Here is a 21,810-nt window from a genome sequence, read left to right as displayed (position 1 = left end):
GGGTATGATTATGGACTGTAGTTAGGATTGCTAGTTTACTGGTTCAAGTGGGAGTATAAAGGTTTTATACAGACAATATTGATATATAGATAAAGAGTCTTACCAAGCTGTGAGACCTTGTCCCGAACACTAAAGCCGGTCACACACGAGTTGACTGTTCCCGTTCCACGTGCCTCGCGTTTTGATTGTTGCGAAATCGTGTATGGCGTCACTCTCGAATTAACTGTTCGTGCACGACTTTTGATTGTTCGTTTCAGCCCAAAAGAAAGGCTGTACCGTTAAGAGATGAGCGGTACCCAAGTTGACCCTTCGAAAGGTCGTAGGGAAAAAAGGTTGCACCCTCGTGGCGAGTGGTACGTGTTGACCGTTCGACCGGATGATGAGAAAGAGAAATATTTCTTCTGTCGCGAATCCAAGTATAATTGTCTATCTGTAGGGGTAAGGGTAAAATTAGTAGGGGATGAAATGGTACTATTGAATAGTTGGCTGTGTAATTATTTAAACTTACGGGTTGTAATTGCAGATTTAATGCAGTAAAAAATATAAGAATATTTTTTGCATGTTAAAATTGAACACTGCCTAACCGTCTCGAGCAAAAAATCCTAAGATTTCTAAGGTTCGTGGCGCAGACGTCGCAACTTTGAGTTGTATAGAAGTTTTGGGGAGCCTGATATTGTAAGCACATCCATTAGCCATGTAATCAGACGAGAGGAAGGTATAACAGTCAGAAAAATCATAAAAATAAGCCAGAGGAAGACTGAGATTTAGGTATCAAGAGAAACTAGAGGATAATCTAAAATCTATTAGGGTTAGAGCATGGTGAAATGTTGTTAGACATAGGCGCAAATATAAGGCTGTTTTGAAGAAGACTTTGGCTTATAATGAGCTGTAATGCTACTGATGAAAATTCCAATGAAAACATTTTTTTATAGAAACCCAGAAAGCCATTAAAATGGCTTGTAAATATGTAACTGTCTCATCAATGACAAATAAAGTGTAAATACTAGGGCGGTCCGAAAAGGCGTGCTTTGTTTATATCTCGTAAGGGTTTGCTATTCTTTTGCCCAGCGAGGGTTTATGACCGACCGACGCCTGCTGGGGTGTGTGAACCGGCTGGAGGCTGTGTATCGACTGAACTAGACTACAAACACTAATCTGTCATTATGTGGTTCTACCATATGGCCAGACAGGCGACAATTTATTAAGTCTGGCGTTTCAAAAACTGAAAACATATCTGTGGTTTTTAAGAAGTTGACATAAAGATCTCCGGTAAAGCTAATCCGGTACCGTAATGTATTATGGAATTTGTGTTTCCCATGAAAAGCCATTAATTTTAAACATTCTGGTTTTGTCTATTAGGAGCGAAACACATGTGAATTTTAAATGACTCATATTATTTCGTTTAAAAAGGAAAGTTAATATTTAACATTAGCAATTAAAAAAATAATAAAATAGTAATTGAAGCGTGTCGCCACAAGTACTTTGCCTTCAAAAGAAAAACGAAAATTTTGGTGGCGATTTGTTTCTGAACGTAGTCTCCTTTTACCTCCATATGCTTGACCCAGAAATGCTCCACCTTCTTTAAGCCGTCTGAAAAATACCTTTTCTCGAGGTCTCCAAAGTGGGCTTTTGTGGCGGTGATGAACTCCTTATTCGACTTAAATGTTTGCCCGGCGAGAGACTTTTAAAAGTCTGGAAACAAAAACAAGTCGTACAGGGCCAAATCTGGAGAATAAGTTGGATGGAATAGTAGTTTGTAGCCCAAATCGACCAATTTGGCCATGGCGATGGCGGAGGTGTGAGCCGGAGCGGTGTCGGGGATTAAATATAAATATACAAAAAACAGAATATCTAGTCGTGAATTCTGACGCCCACTTTGAAATCCTAATTAAAGAGAACACATCAGTTTTGAAGAAGTCAAATATTTGGGAGCTGTAATAAACAGAAAAGGCCTAGGCAACAAAGAAATCCAAAGGCGAGTTGAACAAAGTAGGAAGGTAGTAGGTTGCTTGAATTCCGTGTAATTTGATCAAAAAAAAAAAGAATCCAGAACTACAAAATTGAGAATAGGGAAGTCATTTGTGGAATCTGTATGGAAGTGAAGTCTGGACATTAACAGCACAGTCCGGAAGAAGGATCAATGCTGTGGAAATGGACTACATACGTACAAGTGCTGGATATAGTACGATTGGACAGAGTACGTAACGAGGAAATAAGAAGAAGGATGCAGGCACACGATACAGCGGTAGACAGGTTCGAGAGAAGAAGCCTAAAATGGTTCGGTCACTTACTTAGAATGGACGACCAACAATGATCAAAGAAACTACGGAAATGGAAACCCCCAGGTAGGAAGAAAAGGGGAAGACCCAGACTATCCTAGTCTCATGGTTGCGTTTATTATTCGGAGTTAGAAAATGCGGCAGCCGTCGTGCTGACAGCTTTTGTATGACAAAATTTGATGCAGGATATGACCTACGAGATTTTTTGAGATGCCTAGTGACTCAGCGATTTCACGCACCTTCAGTCGGCGATCTGCTGATACGACATCCTGGATTTTTTCACGTTATCCTCACTGGTAGCCGTTTTCGGGGCACCTGGGAGTGACTTATTAAAAACCGACGTGCCACTACGTTGAAACTTGTTAAACCAATGTTTGACGATTTCCTCCGAAGGATAAGAGTCACTGTTTATAGCATTTAATCGCTTTTTGATTTTGCTGCGGAATTCCGATCTAAAAATAAGAGTCGTATCACCGACTGATATTGCTCTTTTCTCATTTTTCTAAAATCCCCAAACACGCCTGGTTACACACGTGGTCAAAACTAAAGTACGAGTCCGATGTGGCTGATATTTTGACATAGGCCGTCAACAAGAATGTATTACACGGTGGATGGTATTTCTCTTGCAATTATGGAGCCAAAGGGCGGAGAGGCCAAGTACTTATCGGATCACCACGTATGAACACTTTAACATAAAATATTTAAGGACTCCGAAACAAGTTCTGTTGTTAAACTGGAAACACAAAAATTAAGATTATATTCCAGGTATTACGAAAAATCTCCTCAACAAGCCGTAAATCCTTTTCAGTAAAAGCGTCTCATGAAATATAGCTAGAAAGAAAGGGAGGATTCCCTTTTGGAAGCGGTTCTATTAAGCTCGGGTTACGACATTCATAGCCGAAGACGATCTACTAGTGAAAGAACTACGGGAGCAAAAAGGGCCAAGCTATTAAATATGAGTAAGTTTTAGCAAACCGGCAGGAGATCACGACAAAATATTTTATATTGCCGCTCTTTTGTCGAGCTTTTATTACTTCATATTTTACAACCAGTTTGAAAAAAACGATGTTATATACAAAGTTGCGTATTAGTAGTACAGTAGAAGTTTTTTCGTCTTGAAAAAAAAAACTGCACCAAAATAAAAAATGTGATGGTTCCATTGGAGACAGAAGAAAAATAAAACCCAGGACAAATATGGTAGTACGTGCTTGGCGGAGAAAGCCGACGAAAGCACAATTGTAGAGAAATTTTGAGGAGACTAGGAGCCATACAGGGTTGTAGAAGCCAGAATGACAATGGAAATTGTGTTTATAGATTTCTTAACGATTGCTATCGCTAGCGCTTGCCGTCTACGTACGTAAGTATGGACTCCCACCAAAATCCTACTTTCACTACTATCGATGCGAGCTGGAGATTGAACACTAGAGAACTCATACCAGGACCTCGATTTTTGACCCTTCGCTTCGTTATCTGTACAGGTCTGTACAGATAACGAATGATCGATAACGAAGCGAAGGGTCAAAAGGGGTTATCTGTACAGGTCTGTACAGATAACGAATGATCGATAACGAAGCGAAGGGTCAAAAATCGGGGTTATCGATCATTCGTTATCTGTACAGGTCTGTACAGATAACGAATGATCGATAACGAAGCGAAGGGTCAAAAATCGGGGTCCAGAGTACTGATCTGCTGAGAACTCCACCGGGTCTTTGGGTATTGATCAAAGGCCAAACGCTGCGGTAGTTAAGCTGAAGTATTGGTCTGATAAGTGCTTCCGACCCGAGTCTTATAGAGTATTGATCAAATTCCAAAACGACCCCTCGAGTAAGTACTAATTTGTCACTTTCCGTTCCTGGTCCGGATTGAGTAGTAATCGATTTAGCCATATCTAATCCAGACTAGATTATTAGTCGTTATTAGAGTAGTTATTAGTCTTTTTCCTTGATGTTTGGTTACTTACCAATACATCGTCCATTTACAGGGATTTCCAAACTTTGACAGTTGGTAGTGGATATGTTAGTGAAGTTACATCTGCCAAATTGGCAGGATAGCTCAAGGAAAAAATGGATCTAAAGTGATTCCCGCAGGAGGTGGTAAACCGGAGGGGATTAAGCCTTGGCTGAGCATGAGCTGACTGTCCCGCTGGGCCGAAGAACCAAACCAACTCGTGGAAAAAAATGCACGAGATAGAAGGTAAACATAGGTGTAGGAGAGTCTATGAAATATACAGGCAAAAACAGATTGGTGATAAAAGCGGGAAAAAAAGAAAGCCAGGAAGAGGAAATTTATGAGGCAAAAGAGAAGACCAAATGACAAAAAACGGGAGATAGTAGGGATCAGAGTCTATATGTTGTAACCTCGGAAACCTTTTTTTGGATGGTGCTAGAAAGGTCACCAATGGAGACACTGCGACGGCAGCCAGATGGTAGGTGGAAAGCGAGTCGTGGGTTTGAAATTAGCTTTTGGAACGTGGAAGGGAGTCAATAGAAGAAATAGGTAAAGATAAGACAAGAGAAGGTAGATTAGAGAAGAGAGAGAAACAGATAAAAAGATAGATGGGTAAAATTACCTAAGATAAGAGAAGAGATACAGGGCGCCACTTAAGTTTTTGGGGTTGCAAGGGGAAAATTAAGAAACCTTAGAAACGAAAACAGGTAGGTAAGGAAAGATAATGAGGTTCTGAGACCAAATACAAGAAAAGATATAGACAGTTAAGTAGTAAATATTTAGCGGTAATTTCTTATCGGGGAATTTATTATGAGTAGACAAATAAAACTAGTGAAACAAATAAAAAAACAATATATTAAACACAATGGCTCACCAGAAGGGTGAGTCAAAGAAAAACACAAGAAATAAAGAGAAAACAAAATACACCAATCAAAACTGCACCAACAATTAATGTGTTGTGGTGTACAGTTAGAAATAAACAATTATTATGATAGAATACATACAGGTATCATATTATATCAAAAACATGCACAATTAAAAACACAGTAAAGAGAGCCTGGTTATGAATTAAAAAAAAATCAAATCAAGCATCTATCATGAAAAATCTCTCTTTACTGGTTTAGTGCTTATCTCGAGATAACTGATATGGTAAACTTAATGACTGATAGAAAATATAAAGTACAAAGATATAATAAAATTAAATGCAAAGCATACAAAGTTAACAAACGTTTACTGTTCAAAAATCAAAAACCACCCCGCACTTGGTTTTATAAACAAAAAGCCAATCGCATAGCTATTAATGAATTAGTGAATGTTTGTACTTAGTTTTGACAATGAAAAGTCTTATTAATGAATAAAAAAATTATATTGATGAAATCGCTGATGAGATTACATCGGAGGTTAGCCTTAACCACAGATGAAGATATTTTTGAGGTAGATAGCCCATAGATTGCTCTATTTTTGGAAAAAGTTGTAGGTAGTATAATTAAGACACTTACAGTTACTCTGCCTCTTAATTTGCACTGAATTTATATTATTTACTTTACTTAGTAAGCAAACACTGAAGTTATTTGGTAATTTGAATCTAATCGGCTGTTAGATCCAATTACAGATACAATAAGAGAGTGAATATCACTCAGATAAGATATATTGTAGGTAAGGTAGATGGTAGATAAGATATACGGTACTCTAGAGACACACGTCTGTACTTCCAGCCTTTCAGCCGCCAAGTCCCTTTCGCAATCTTTGCGATGCTTTTTCTCTCAAAAAAGGTGGGAGTATGTCCCCTCTCAAAAAAGTTCCATTTCTCAAAAAGAACCGACCTATTTGCGTTTTTAAGTAAAGTAACGGTATTTGAGTTGTAAAGTGTTAAAAAAAAATAGATCCTTTGAAATAGGGTCGCGCTTCAAACAGACCGCAAGAGCAAGGCAACGAACCTAACGGGATGTTAGTAGGCTGGTAAAAGGTTTTTAAAAACACGATATCGGTATAGAACTTTTATTACTTTATTTCCAAACGTTATAAAAAGGAGACTAGTTTTATGATGCGAATACTCTTAGTTTAAAATTGCCTTTATGCCGAAAATTTCTAACAATATTATTTTGTTAGGGTCTCTATAACTTCTTTGCGTTTGTCGTACCGACAACGAAATGAGCCAGTACCGCTAATTCTACCGTTAAGGTAATAAAATTAGCCAAGGGTAGCTATTTACGGAAACGGCCATAGGCGTACCCGTAATGAGTACTAGTGGGTTTAAAATTTAATCCAACGGGTAAATTAATTATTAACTAATCCTATTATACAGGGTGTCCAGAAACTCTACCGACAAACGAATACAGGAGATTCCTCAGATAATTTTAAGACAATTTAACCCAATTTACTTAGTCCGAAAATGCTTCCTAAGGGAGCTAGAGCTATTTGAAGATGGCGTCTGGTAATTAGTTTTTCTTAAATACCTCCGGAACGCTTCTATTTAGAAAAACAAAAATTGGTATGCATATTTATCTTCCAGAGATAAATCGATTGCATTCATTGCAAATTTCTACTACCGGTCATAGGCGTCTGTTTTGGGTAGGGCAACGGTTACTTTATCGCATAACTTTTTTGTCTTTAACTTTTAAGCATTTTTGACTCTGGATTATTAAATTGTGAGGTATTCTTGTACTAAAAGGTACTCTTGTTTTAAGTCGATAGGATACACCGTTTTCTAGAAAAATTGATTTGAAAATTTCTCGTTTCTTAAATTTCAAAAAAAATTTTCAAAAAAGACTATTTAGAAAAACGAAAAGTTGTACGTTCACTTATATTCCAGAGATGAATCGATTTCATTAATTGCGAATTTCTAGCATCGGTCATATGCGTCGGTTTTGGGTAGGTCAACAGTTATTTTATCACATAACTTTTTTGTCTTTAATTTTTAAACATTTTTGACACTAGATTATTAAATTATGAGGTATTCTAGTAGTAAAAGTTCCTCTTGCTTCAAGTTGGTAAAATACACCGTTTTTTTTCAATTTTTTTTTCAATTTTTTTTCAAATTCAAGAGACGAAAAATTTTCAAATCGATTTTTCTAGAAAACGGTGTGTCATACCAACTTAAATCAAGAGTACCTTTTAGTACTAGCATACCTCACAATTTATCAATCCAAAGTTAAAGATGCTTAAAATGTATACATAAAAAAGTTATGCGATAAAATAATCGTTACCCTACCCAAAACGGACGCCTATGACCGGTACTATAAATTCGCAATGGATGGAATCGATTTATCTCTGGAAGATAAATATGCGTACAAATTCTTGTTTTTCTAACTAGAAGCGTTCTGGAGGTATTTAAGAAAAACTAGTTACAAGACGCCATTTTCAAAGAGCTCTAGCTCCCTTAGGAAGCATTTTTGGACTGGGTGAATTTGGTTAAATTGTCTTAAAATTACCTGAGGAATCTCCTTTCTTCGTTTGTCGGTAGAGTTTCTGGACACCCTGTATAAAAAAATGTTACAATGTGATCAGTATTAATAGAAGAATGGATGCTCTATTGACAGAAAAAGATATCATCGAATCAGTGAACTTAGAAAAATAAGCAAACAGGGAAGAAAGTTTAATTTGTAATGTGGAGGTCAATGCAGACATAGTCAAAAGACTTCTAGTGGTAGAAACAAAAAGATCGGGAAGGTCCACGTCACAGTGAATTAGGTAATGAAGATGAAACGACCTTACAATACATGCCAAACACATTGCCCCGTGATCGTGATTTATTTAATTTGAGTTTTCAGCGCTTGGGAAAACTCAGATCTTTATGTTAATGCCTGTATGTATAAGATATGTATCTACTACCTATAGACCAGGGCGGATCTGTAAAAATATTAGTACATTTGGACGTTGAGAGGTGACTCAAATTTTTTTGCAGAAATTGCTTGAAAATAAATCAAATAACAATATTTGAGTTATCCTCCCTCTCAAAAAGGTCCGGAACATTGTTTAAATAATCAAAATGTCAAAAAATTAAGGAAAAATTCGATTTTTTTCTTGGTTTTTTGATCATAACTTTAAAAGTATTTATTTCCGAGAAAAGTTGTACTGACATAAAAGTTGTGTAATTAAATTTCCTACAATATAGAATTGGTTAAAAATTTAAGAAATAGTCACCCTTGTTGCAAAATAGCAATAATTGTGAAAAAAACATACAAAAACAAGTATTCGCATTTTACGTTTTTCAACCATTTATGCTACACTTAGGACCTTCATATTTCACCCTCAAAAATTTTATGATACAGTAAAACAATACTTTAAATTTCATTAAGATCGGTTCAATAGATTTTGCAAAATAAATTTTGCAATCCAGCTTTCATAAAAAAAATTCATTTTTTCAAAATGTTACAGGACTGAAAATAAAGCAGATAGCAAGTTGAAAATTTTTTTGCGTATAGAAGTGTACTGTACCTTTCATTTGCAATTTTGCAAAATTAAAATCGCTTAACACCACAGCGTCAGGAATTTTTTTAAATAAACATTAATTATTGGTGCTACGCGCAGGACAGCGGATAGGTTGCTCTGATTGGGCATTCCAATGACCTTTGATAATGGTTGATACATTTTAATTTTTATGACATTTCGATATAAATAAATAAATTTGTTTATTGCAAAATAAAAACACATACTCTATCCTTTGAAATAACACTTTTATTAGAAAAAACTTTCTTTGTTCATATATTTTAACTTAAATAATAAAAGTTTATTATTTTTAAACATATGCAATTGTTTAAACAATATTTCACAAACAATAATAAAATTAGTTTGATTTTTGTGGAATTAAAAAATTAAAATACAACAAAATATAGAGTAAGAAAATAATATATTAGATAAAGATTGGAAGAAATTTTGGTGGAAATCAACCTGTGTGAATCGAACACCGCTGTCCTGCGCGTAGCACCAAAAATTATTGTTTATTTCAAAAATTTGCTGACGCTGTGGTAATTAATCGATTTTAATTTTGAAAATTGCAAATGAAAGGTACAGTACACTTCTATAAGCAAAAAAAAATTCAACTTGCTATCTGCTTTATTTTCAGTCCTGTAACATTTTGAAAAAATGAATTTTTTTTGCGAAAGCTGTATTGCTAAATTTATTTTGCCAAATCTATTGAACCGATCTTAATGAAATTTACAGTATTGTTTTACTGTATCATAAAGTTTTTCTGGGTGAAATATGAAGGTCCTAAGTCTAGCATAAATGGTTGAAAAACGTAAAATGCCAATACTTGTTTTTGTATGGTTTTTTCGCAATTATAGCTATTTTGCAACTAGGGTGACTATTTTTTAAATTTTTAACCAATTTTATATTGTAGTAAATTGAATTACGCAACTTTTATGTCAGTACATCTTTTCTCGGAAATGAATACTTTTAAAGTTATAATTAAAAAACGAAGAAAAAAATCGAATTTTTCCTTCAATTCTTGACATTTTGATTATTTAAACATTGTTCCGGACCATTTTGAGAGGGAGGATAACTCAAATATTATTATTTGATTTATTTTCAAGCAATTTCTGCAAAAAAATTTGAGTCACCTCTCAACGTCCATCTCAAAACAGATCCGCCCTGGACTACTATTATTTTATTTAAAGAAGCTAAATGATTCTTATTCTATTATCACTAGTGTACACTTTTTACCAATAAAATTTCAAACTACTTGTAGATAGTCAAAGATAGTCCCATTATTAATTTTTTTAAAATTTTTTTAGAGTGTTTTACAAGCATTGGGTATATATGCGCTTGGGGAGCCACCAATTCTTCGAGTCTTAATATTTCAGATTTGTTCTCATTTTCCAACGATAATAATTTGTGATGCATTAAATGGTAGATGGATTGGAAGCTTACCAACGAAAGAAAGGGCTGTGAGTAAAATTTAGCATTTATTTCAAACGTAAAAATCGTTAAAAATAGGGTCAAGAAAAAGAAAAGTCATTGGAATGTGAACACAGAAAAAATACCTAATAATTCAGTTTTCAATACATTCCTCCTTGGATCAACAGGGTTCTATGTATCAAATTTCAATAGACTTTTTCCTTCAAGAGAAAGAAAAGGTATAAAGCTATGAGAAAAAGAAGACTTACTTGGAAGAAGAAGCCATTGGATTCTTTCTTTTACCAAGAGGGACATACGACATAGCTTCAAGGTTCAAGGCTCAATATTCTTCATAACATAATTTTAATAATCTTTGGTTTTTCGAAGATTTTAGTGCACATTAAAATTATGAGGTATCTACTTTTTTATAATGTTTTTCAATTTTTTAGGACCTTGTTCCGGTCTTTTTTAGCTTTTTTCCCCAGCCTACTTCTTGGAAATCATTTAAGCATTATGCACAAATTATAAACAGTGGGCAGTTCCAAAAATACGATTTCGGATTAACAGGAAATATGAAGATCTACAAACAAGTTCGACCACCAAAGTATAATATTAGTAACATTGCACTTCCGGTTCATTTTTTCCTCGGCACCAATGATGATCTGTCAACGATTAAAGTAAGTATGTTAGATATTAACTACGTGGGTTGTATCTTACGTATTGAAGCCCCACGTTGGGCGCCAATGTATAAGGTACTAACCACGTGGTCAGGCGCGGATCCAAGGGGGGGTCAATGGGGTCAATTGCCCCCTCCTTGAGACTTCGCCTGCGTGTCGTCTTTTTTTAAGAAAGAGATAATTACTATTGAAAATAAATAGTGAATTTTGTGTCCTGTTAACAACTGAATAACGGAATGAAACATAAAACAGAATTCCTTCTCCAAAGTATGTGTTCTCGGTCTTACTGTATGGTGTCGAGTCTTGGACTGTAAATAAAATCGATCTACTTACCTAAATCGCCTTGAGGCTTTCGAAATGTGGTTCTATAGAAGAATTTTAAAAGTATCTTGGGTGAAGAAGATTCGAAACCCCACAATACTAGAACGTCTCAGCAACACTACTGTGATTATAGAAGGCATCAAGAAGAGAAAAGTGAAGTATTTTGGACATATAATGAGAAGTTTCAAATATAGGTTGCTACAAAATATTATGCAAGTGAAAATAGAAGGCAAACGCAGTCTAGGACGAAAAAGTACTTTGTGGTTGAGTTAGGGTGGCATGAATAAAATTAAGATAGCTATGATATTAACCGACGTTCTGAAAGCACATGGTACATGAAGAAAAATAAAGTAACAGCCCATACCGAAAAAGAATCCTGCGTCTCCGAGTGACGAGAAAATTTTTATTTCATTGCCCCCTCCTTGCAAGGTTGCTGGATGCGCCGTTGCACGTGGTCGTACCATTTTTAAATCCACGAATGACTTAGGATCGTGAGGAGTTCAACCTTAGCTAAAGCATTTCCTGTTCACCACCATCACAAAGATAATCATGGAGTTCCCTACTCTGGCTATTTCTTCTTAGAGGTAATTCAGCTAATCTCTAAGATAAACAAAGGTAGCAGTAACACGAGCACAAGGCAGATCAAAGCATAATACAAAAATTAAAAAAAAAACATTTTTTATTCAATAAATAGATAGACTTATCTCTGTGTGATAGCAACTCCTGCACAAGGTGACTGAAGGCCTAAAAAATTACTGAAAATCCAAACAAAAGTAAAAATTAAATGGCTGAAGGCTTAAAGGTAAAAGGTGGTTGAAGGCCTTAATATTAAAAGAAGAATATCCTTATTAAATACTTAGCTTGCCATGCTATTTCGATGCAGGGTTCTAGATATATTCGCCAGCTTTGGCATCATGGCAATCTTCACCTTATCTGCAGCAACGCGGAAAAGCTGCATCAGATGTTGTGTTGAACCAGGTTCTGAGGTTTTTTAACCAGGATGTTCTTCTTCTTCGTGGACCTCGCTTTCCAAATATTTTTCCTTGCAGGATGGCTTGTAGGAGGGCATATCTGGATTCATTTCGCATAATGTGTCCAAAGTATTCCAACTTTCGAGATTTGATGGTGGTTAGTATTTCTCGGTTCTTCCCCATTCTTCTAAGAACCTCCTCATTTGAAACCCTATCAGTCCATGGGATTTTAAGAATTCTCCAATATAGCCACATCTCAAATGCTTCCAACTTTCGGCACATATCCTCGTTCAAGGTCCATGATTCAACACCATAAAAAAGGACAGAGAAGACGTAACATCTCAGCATTCTTACGAAAGGTTGTGGCTCTTGAAAAACGCCCCCATACGGTTGAAGATTGATCTAGCTTTTCCGATGCGCGCTCTTATTTCTTGGTTATTGGTCCATTCTTCATTTATTATGGTGCCGAGGTAGTTGTAGTGCCTCACTCTTTCTACAGGGGTTTGGTTGATATAGAGTTGACCTTCTGTTATCTTTTTCTTGCTGACGATCATAAGCTTTGTATTTTTACGTTTATATTGAGTCCATATTGGTGACTGTAATACGTGATTTTGTCCATGAGTACTTGTAGGTCTTCTAGGTTGTCCGCAAATACTATGGTGTCATCTGCATACCTGATATTATTTATCCGGTACCCGTTTAGTAGAATACCTTTTTCAGTTTCGTGCAAAGCTTCAATAAATATTCTTTCAGAGTAAATATTGAAAATTAGGGGGGACAAAATGCAGCCTTGCCTCACTCCACGCATGATTTTGACATATTCGGTGAGTTCACCGTCAACTCTGAGGTTTGCAGTCTGATTCCAGTAAAGGTTTCTAATTATTTTCAGATCTTGGTTATTAATTCCTGCTTCTTTTAGTATTTGCATCATCTTGGCGTGTTGTACTCGATCAAACGCCTTCTCGTAATCAACCAGACATGCGTATACGTCGCAGTTTACGTCTCTGCATCTCTGGAATAAGACTTGTATTGAAAACAAAGCCTCTCTCGTACCAACAGCATTTATGAACCCGAACTGGTTGGGCGAAATTTGACTTTCACATTGCTTGTAAATTCTCGTATGGATTACCTTTAGGAACAATTTTAGGAGATGACTCATCAGGCTTATCGTACGGTATTCTTCGCACTTTTGGCTCCTGGTTTTTTTGGAAGTGCAATAAACTCAGACTTCAGCCATTCTGTTGGTATTTGTCCAGAGTTGTATATGTTGTTGAATATCTTTGTGATTATTGCTATTGATTCGTTGATATAGTAATTAAATTATAAAAAATAACATAAGAATTTTGTCAATGTTTTTTTAGTGTTTAGTATGATATGATTTTTTAGGACAATGACCAATTGATGGGCATTCTTCAAAAGAATGGTGTCACAACCTCCAGACGTATTTATGACGAATATGCTCACAATGATGTCTTTTTGGGAACAGACTATAACAAGTTTGCCAGTGATGTGTTGAACGTAGTGGACATTCTTAGGGAATCAAATGAACCCATTAAATGAAAATTATTTGTTAAAAAAAAAGAGAATAAATGTTTAAAATAATTTGTAGTTTTACACTCGTTCATTCTTCCTAAGTGGCCTAGCCATCGCAGCCTTTTTATTTTAATGAATCTACCAATCGAGCTCCACTATAAAGGCGGTATAGCTCCAAATTATAGCGCCTACACCATAATTCGTTCAAAACAGCCTAAACGTTCTTGACGTAAGTGACGACGGGCTTGATAAGAGTTTTGTATTAATGTTTTCGTTCTCTTTGTGATTTTGTAAGTTTCTACATTTACCCAAAATTTATTACAATTTATTATTACTGCAGCTAGGTCTGAAACTGTTTTCTTATGCCATGTTCAATATTGTGTTTTATATGGGATTGAGCCACAATAGGGAACTTGCATACAATTTTAAATTCGAAAAAAATGTTATAAATCACAACAGAATTCGCGATTGAAACGGAATATAGAGGGCAGGTCGAATGCAAGAAAATGGCCGATATAAATGGTATAAACAAACATTCAATTGAGGAATAGAACAATACCGATTTGATTTAAAATATTTTAATGTACTCATAATGCTCAAATTTACTAAAGATTTTTAAAAAGTGACCAAATTCCATTCAAATCAACAATTTTCTGGTTTGTTTATACCACTTAGTAGTTTAAATTTATTCCACCAGAGGTCAGCTACTTTGTTTTTCATCGCGAATATAATTTAAAACATGTATCAAAGATAAAAAAGTTTTTTTGTCTTTCGTTTGGCCCCTAAAGACGATTAAAAATTCAAATTATACCAGCCAGCCCAAAACGCGTCGTGACGTCATCCGGTTATATCAGGGTTGTCCAACTGGCGGCCCGCGGGCCGCATCCGGCCCGCGAGGCTATTTGTTGTGGCCCACGTAAGATTTTCGAAAAGCATATATTTTCTTTAAATGCTGCCACTGTGAAAAAAGATTTTTTAATTTATGTTTTATGGTTTAGCAGTGTTTTTACATCACAAGTACTGTACCGCGTGCCGCTTCGCGGACGTGTAACGAACACAATCGTCCTCCACCACTATGAGAACTGCACTGATTACTGCGCATCACAGTTCACGCAGGCCACACCTCCCACTGCTTACCATCCGTCGCAAGCCGCCATCGTGCCAGTGTGCTACTGACACGTAGGCTAGTCGGCTAATCTATTACGTTGCTAGTGAACAGTGAACTTGATTAATTCTTTGTCTTGATTCCTCTTATACAATAATGAGTGTAAAACCAGTAAAACGGAAAATTGATAGTTAGAACAGAATTTACAAAGAAAGTTGGGAGAGTGATTACTTGATTGCTAACAATAATGGAAAGTTGCAGTGCTTAGTGTGCATGAATGTCGTTTCAGTGCCTAAAGAATATAATGTGAGAAGACATTACACAACAGTGCATGAAAATAAGTATGCTACGTACACAAATGAAAGTCGGCGTGCCCTAGTTGCAGATTTGAAGAAAAAGCTTAAACAGCAAACTGGTATGTTCAGTAAAATATTACACTCTCAAACGCATTCTTTGCATGCATCTTATGCCGTGTCGCTTGAGCTGGCAAAGGCAAAAAAACCTTTCACTGATGGCAATTTGATAAAAAAAATGTGCTGTTGAAATGGCCAAAGCTTTCGGTGATTCTAAAATGGCGGAGAAATGTGAATCAGTGCCACTTTCACATCACACCATACAAAGAAGGATTGTTGCTATGGGTGAGCTAGTAGAAAAATCTATGCTTAGCCTGGTTAAGAAAAGTTCATATTTCTCACTTTGTTTGGATGAAAGCATTGATCAAACCGATGTTAGTCAGCTGTTAATATTTGTGCGCACTACTTTTGATGATTTTACCAGTAAAGAGGAGTTATTTGATATTTGTCCTCTTTATGGAACAACAAAAGGAAAAGATATCTATGAGGCTGTGAAGAAAACAGAATCGGAGGCTTTGATAAATGTTCAGTCATAGCAACAGACGGGGCCCCATCAATGACAGGTAAAAAAATTGGATTAGTGGGTCTGCTCCGAGAGAATGGTGTCACTGGCCCAATAATTCATTGTATTATACATCAGGGAGCTTTATGTGGAAAATCAGTCAAGGAAGATCAAGTTTTCCAAACCGTGATTAAGATTATAAATATGATTAGAGGTGGAAATCGATCTCTTTTACACAGGCAACTTAAGCAGTTTTTAGTGGAAACAGAGGCTGAGTATGGAGACTTGCTAATGTACAACCATGTAAGGTGGCTGAGTGCAGGAAAGTGCATGGAACGATTTTTTGCCATAAGAAAGGAAATCCCTGCATTCCTCAACAAATACGTTTCATCTGACACAACTGAACTGGAAGAAAAGTTTAAGGATCCAGAATTCTTAAGACAGTTAGCTTTTATAACAGATCTGACTAATCATCTTAACATGTTAAACTTGAGTCTTCAAGGAAGAAACCAGACGGTTTCAGATTTGATCGGAATGATAAACGGATTCCGGAATAAGCTTAAAGTGTTTAAACGTGCTTTGGAAAAGAACAACCTGACACACTTCCCTAGCTGTCTGCAAATAGCAGAAGAATTCAACGGTGAGGAAAATATTGAGTTTTCATCCTGCATTTCACAAATTGAACAAGTTATTGATGAATTCAATACAAGATTTGAAGAAATTGAAAGTCTCAAAAGCAGTGTACTACTTTATAATAACCCTCTTGGAGCAACCATTGATGATCAACCACCCAACTTACAGCTTGAGTTATGTGATCTTCAAGCAGACATGTTCCTAATCACCAGACAAGAAAAGGGACCTGAATTTTTCAAATTACTGTCAAAGGCGAAATTCCCAAACCTGCGAGATTTTGGACTGAAAATGACGTCAATGTTCGGAAGCACATATACATGTGAAAGTGCCTTTTCCTCCATGAAATACATAAAAAACAAAAACAGAAGCAACCTTACCGATTCTTCCTTACGTCATCTTATGAGACTGTCTACAACTGAACTGGAGGTGGACATTTCTTCATTGGTGGATGAAGCCGATCGACCACACTAATTGGATACATCTTTTTCGTTGCTTTTGCAATGTTTGTCTTGATTATTGAAAAGTGTTATCAATAAATTTTCCGTTTATAAAAAAATGTAGTTGTTGAGCAATAAAAGAAATAATACTCTTTTTTGTTTTAATTATTTTTATACCTCACTTTATTTTGTTATTACTTGTAACAAAATTATTATATGGCCCGCGAAAACATCAAAGGTTTTAGTTTTGGCCGATGATTTCGAAGTCAGTTAAGTATGATATAATGCCCTAGGGCGTTATTTTGAAAAATAGCGCAATAAATTTAAACAACTAGTTAAATACTGTCAAGTTGACAAATAACAACCTAAGTAAAACTATAGTTACCACAATTCCGTTACGAATATTGCTGGTAAATGTATTTATTTGAAAACTAATTAATCAAAATTCATGTCAAGTTTTTGCATATTATAAAGAATCATTTAGTCGGGTATTAAACGTTGAAGGCACCACGGGTATTATAGAGAATAACGCTTTCGGTCAACGTATACCCCTCGGGCCAAAGGCCCTCGGTATATACATCATTGACCTCAGGCGTTATTATCCTTATGATACCCTTGGTGCCTTAATAACTAGAATATGCTTGGTCTATTAAAATAGGAGCGATAAAAACTATAGAGAGATCTCTGATCTGCACTTTTTATTTACTCCCGATTATCATTTTTATTAATGTTACAGACATTTCCAATTTTGAGCATCTCCATGTTAAAATTATTACCTTCCAATAATGTGATCACGCTTGTTATCTGTAGATAGGAGGAATATATTCCTCCAAACTCTCCCGACTCTCTTGGAGCGCATGTCTCGCAAGTTTGTGCATCGCATGGAGAGAATTTCCACTGGCTAGACGTTGGTATGAACATTATTCTTTTGTCTCGGGGGAGAATACAGCCTGTTTTTGGCTGTTCCGCCGATAACGTGCGATATATCGAAGTACGATACCGGCAAAAACAAAGTTTTTAGTGGTTAATAATCGTTTTTGCGTGCTCTAATTGGCGACTGGCGGTCAGAATCTGAGTAAGGTAGGTAGATAAGTTTCCTAACTGTTTGTAAACATGGTTTTTAATATAATTTTTATTAAAAAAGCCTTAAAAAGAAACACGCAAAAAAACAGTAAACTCTCAATGTATTTTCAAAACATACCTATACATATAAACTTATTATATAGGGTGTCCTGAAAAGATTGGTCATAAATTATACCACAGATTCTGGGGTCAAAAACAGGTTGATCGAACCTCACTTACCTATATACAATAGTGCACGCAAAAAAAGTTACAGCCTTTTGAAATTACAAAATGAAAATCGATTTTTTTTATATATCGAAAACTCTTAGATTTTTCACTAAAAATGGACATGTGGCATTCTTATGGCAGTAGCATCTTAACAGCATTAAAGTGAAATTTATGTACCCCATAAAAAATTTATGGGGGTTTTGTTCCCTTAAACCCCCCAAACTTTTGTGTACGTTCCAATTTAATAATTAGTGTGGCATCATTAGTTAAACACACTGTTTTTAAAACATTTTTACCTCTTAGGACTTTTTCGATAAGCCAGTGTTTATCGAGATATTTTAAATATTTATCGAATCCACCACATTTCACGGTTTTTGCTCTAAATTTTAAAGAACCGCTTGGATTGACATGAAATTTGGCATACGCATAGCTTACATGTCAAAAAAAGTGATATTGTGCCGATGTGTGCTTTTGCCCTGGGGGTGACTTTCACCCCTTTTTGGGGGTGAAAAAATATATGTCCAAAATAAGTCCGAAAATGGGTAAACTTACTAATTTTAAGTAACTTTTGTTCTATACATTTTTTTCACCAAGTCAACACTTTTCGAGTTATTTGCGAGTGAATATGTTCATTTTTCAACAAAATAACCACATTTTTACACGGTTTTTCGCAAATAACTCAAAAAGTAAGTATTTTGTCGAAAAAAAAAAAAACATTCTTAGCAAAAATATAGCCTGTAAAAAAGTAAAAAAAAAATGGTGTACACGTTAGGTCTCTGAACTGCGTAGAACCAGAGTTATAGCCAATGAAAAATAGATTCATATTCACCAAATTTCAAATAGAATATTTCGTCGTGAAATATCCAAAAATTGAGCACTTTTTGGAGAAATCCTATTATAACTTTTTTAAAGCGTTTAAAAAAAGCTTTATTTTTGTTGTTATAAAAAGTTTCTATCATTAAATTTAAGCAGGTTACGATCAAAATAAAGTTGTTCCCTTTTGTTTTGGCAAAAAAAGTCGGGTAGACCACCCACTAATTAGCAACTTAAATGAAATTAATCGTTACCACTCCACAAATTATTTTACTTAGGTTATGTTTATATGATCTGTAAATTTCATCGATTCAAACTGCTTATTTATGAAAAAAATTGGTTTTAAAGTAAAATTTTTAAAAATTCTAATTTTGAATGCTTTTTTTTCAAAATAACTTAAAAATTGTTGGAGATACCAAAAATCTCAAAAAACAAAAAAAGTTAGCATTACTTTTCTGAATATCATGTGTTTTTTTGTTTTTCTGTTAGACAAAAATTGATTAAGATTTGGTGTTTCTAAATTTGCATACATTCGTGATCAGTGACTCGTTCAACCCCTTTTAACTACAGCCCTTTCAAAGATAAGAACTTTGAATCGATGAAACTTACAGATCATATAAACAATACATACACGAGTCAAGAAACTTGTGAAGTCTTAACGATTAAGTTCATTACTAGGTACAGTACTACAGTATCAATACTAATTAGGGTTGATTTTCCCCATTTTTTACCAAAAAACAAGGGACTAACTTTATTTTGAGCGTAACTTGTTTACTTTTGATGCTAAAATTTTTTTTTTATAAAACAAAAATGAAGCTTTTTTTAAACACTTTAAATAAGTTGTAGTTTTCCCCGATTTGGGCGTCGAAACATTAATAAAATCATTTTTTTAGTAAAATTGTGGCTTATTTCCTATCAAAACTAGTTCCTATCCAGGGACCGTACGAATTTTATACGAGATATGAGATATAAGTTTCAACAATAGAAGATTTATAAGGGAGGAATATTTTTATTACTTGACCATCATTTACTTACCTATATACCCACAGTTTTGCTTATATGTATTTTATTTAAAACAATTTTTCGTTTACCTTATAAGTATCTCTAATGTTTACGTTGTCATAGTAGATGAAAGTATGCTATGAGCAAAGAAAAAGAGCTCAGTGTCTGTTACGAGTCCTCAAACAAATAAACATTGGAACTCGCTGTGCTAGATACTCTCTATTTCGAATGAATATAGACCGGTCTAGTTAGACTCAAAAATAGGAGTGATGCTACAATAATTACCATCAAGCTGAAAATTGACAGAATTGTTCAAAATACCATCATAAATGAAATCTAAAAAGTCCTCATAAATTAGACCCGTGCTAAAAAATTTACGCGGGGTCAAAGGTCACCAAATATGGTTTTTAGCGATTTTCAGCGAAACGGTAAGTTTTATCGTAAAATTAGCTCTAACAAAAAATGTAGATTAGATAATTATCTATAAAAAATATCTTAATAGTTTTTTTCCTAAGAGGCACTGTTTTTGAGATACAACGATTCAAAAAGTTGAAAGACTTCTAATCGTCATAATATATATGTATTATTACACCAGGTATATACATCACTGAAGCTGTAATACAAGTAAACATCATATTCTACGGTCAACTTAACTTATATTACACATAATAATATAAAATTATAAATATGATAATGTTTCTACTACAGAGCTTGCGGTCTACCGAGGGATGCAATCCATATGCTGTATTATATTACAGTGCCAACAAAAAAATCTTTACAAAGTGAATGTAACGCGAAAATAATAAGAATTATTTGAATTTTACGGCTTAATCCCAACAAAAATACACAACAAAATACAACAAATGACAAAGTATTAACTTATAATAATTCAATTTGCAAAGATGGTTTTGTCGGAATAAACACGTTCGTCAGCTAATCTAATCACCCTACCTATTCTCTTCTCCGAAGGGTTTGAACATAATAATGAAAGACAACTTTCTAGGCAAAATGTTTATTGCTAAGTACTAATAAATACTTATGCAAATTACACCGTAATAATTTTCCTGGGTGGCGAAATCCTTCAGGTAGATGACACCCTCGAGGTATTAATTAGTCTTGAGTACTACTCCGGAGTGAAAATACGTGTTAAACCTATATTTTTTTTATCGTGTATTTCGTGTTATTTTCATTGTTATAACAAAAATGTCAGAATATTGTTTTATTTGCGCGTATTTGAGCGTATTATTTGACGTTACGATAATTGAAACAGCCATATAGCAATTCAATTTAACAAATACAACTATTGTTGTAGGTGAAGATGTAGACTTGCTCGTATTACTAACTGGTAGAACTCCAATCGAAAAAACTATCTTTTTTTAAAACCTGGAAAAGCTCAACACCAATCGGAAAAGTTTATTTTATTTTTCATCGAAAAGTTTATCAACTTTTGCAAAATGTCAAAATCATATACTATTTTTACACTTACACGCAATAACTGGCTGTGATTGATACGACATCTGCATTTTTCAGGAGGGGTAAAACGACTGTTTTTAAAATGTTTGAAAAACAAGATTTACTTGAATGTGCTGAAGTTTTAAAAAAAAACTAATTCAACTCCACAAGAAGTTATTTCCAACGGAATTAGCTTTCTTCTCTCTATGTATGGAGCGCCTAAGAAAACTACGTGCTTAGATAAGTTTCGATATGCATGTTTTTTTAAAAGTACTCGAAACAAAAAACAAGTACAGTTATCTTGTCTTCCTCCAACCTCAGCGGCTGCTGATCAACAACTTTTTCGGGTATATTACCAAGTTCAAGTGTGGCTTGGTTATCAGCTAGATCCAAAAGACTGGGGATGGAAATTAGTCGACAGTTCATTAGAACCAATTGAAACTTTACTTCCCCCTGCGCCGGAAAAACTCCTGAACACAATTTTTTGCAACTGTAAAAAGGGATGTAGCGCTAAATGTGGTTGCAAAAAGTTGGACTGTTTTGTTCGGTAGCATGCACTAATTGTCAAAACCGGTCGTGCTCCAATGTTGAATCCCCAACAATTGAGGATTCATTTCATTCTATCGAGGAGCCATGCGATGTGTCATTATTGGGACA

General features: G+C 35.1%; 2 protein-coding genes across 2 annotated transcripts in view; both read left to right on the top strand.

Moving 5' to 3' along the window:
• The window catches only part of LOC114341129 (uncharacterized), an 83,116-nt gene extending 69,481 nt beyond the window's left edge, over positions 1-13,635 (top strand). The window contains exons 14-16 of the mRNA XM_050660874.1: positions 9,962-10,114; positions 10,514-10,741; positions 13,420-13,635. Coding sequence (XP_050516831.1) covers positions 9,962-10,114; positions 10,514-10,741; positions 13,420-13,593 — 555 coding nt within the window. The 3' untranslated portion in view covers positions 13,594-13,635. The remainder of the gene's footprint in view (positions 1-9,961; positions 10,115-10,513; positions 10,742-13,419) is intronic.
• Positions 13,636-16,006: 2,371 nt separating this feature from the next.
• LOC126891648 (general transcription factor II-I repeat domain-containing protein 2A-like) lies at positions 16,007-16,630 on the top strand. The gene has a single exon (XM_050660873.1). The coding sequence runs from the start codon at positions 16,007-16,009 to the stop codon at positions 16,628-16,630; it is 624 nt and encodes a 207-aa protein (XP_050516830.1).
• The last annotated feature ends 5,180 nt before the right edge of the window (positions 16,631-21,810 follow it).

Source organism: Diabrotica virgifera, chromosome 9, assembly GCF_917563875.1.
Source record: "Diabrotica virgifera virgifera chromosome 9, PGI_DIABVI_V3a".
NCBI lineage: Eukaryota > Metazoa > Arthropoda > Insecta > Coleoptera > Chrysomelidae > Diabrotica > Diabrotica virgifera.
The sequence above is the reverse complement of the archived record's forward strand: the minus strand, read 5'-3'. Positions and strand labels throughout refer to the sequence as shown.

Excerpts from the sequence above, each read along its gene's own strand:
- LOC126891648 (XM_050660873.1), top strand. The coding sequence starts at position 16,007 with ATGTTAAACTTGAGTCTTCAAGGAAGAAACCAGACGGTTTCAGATTTG.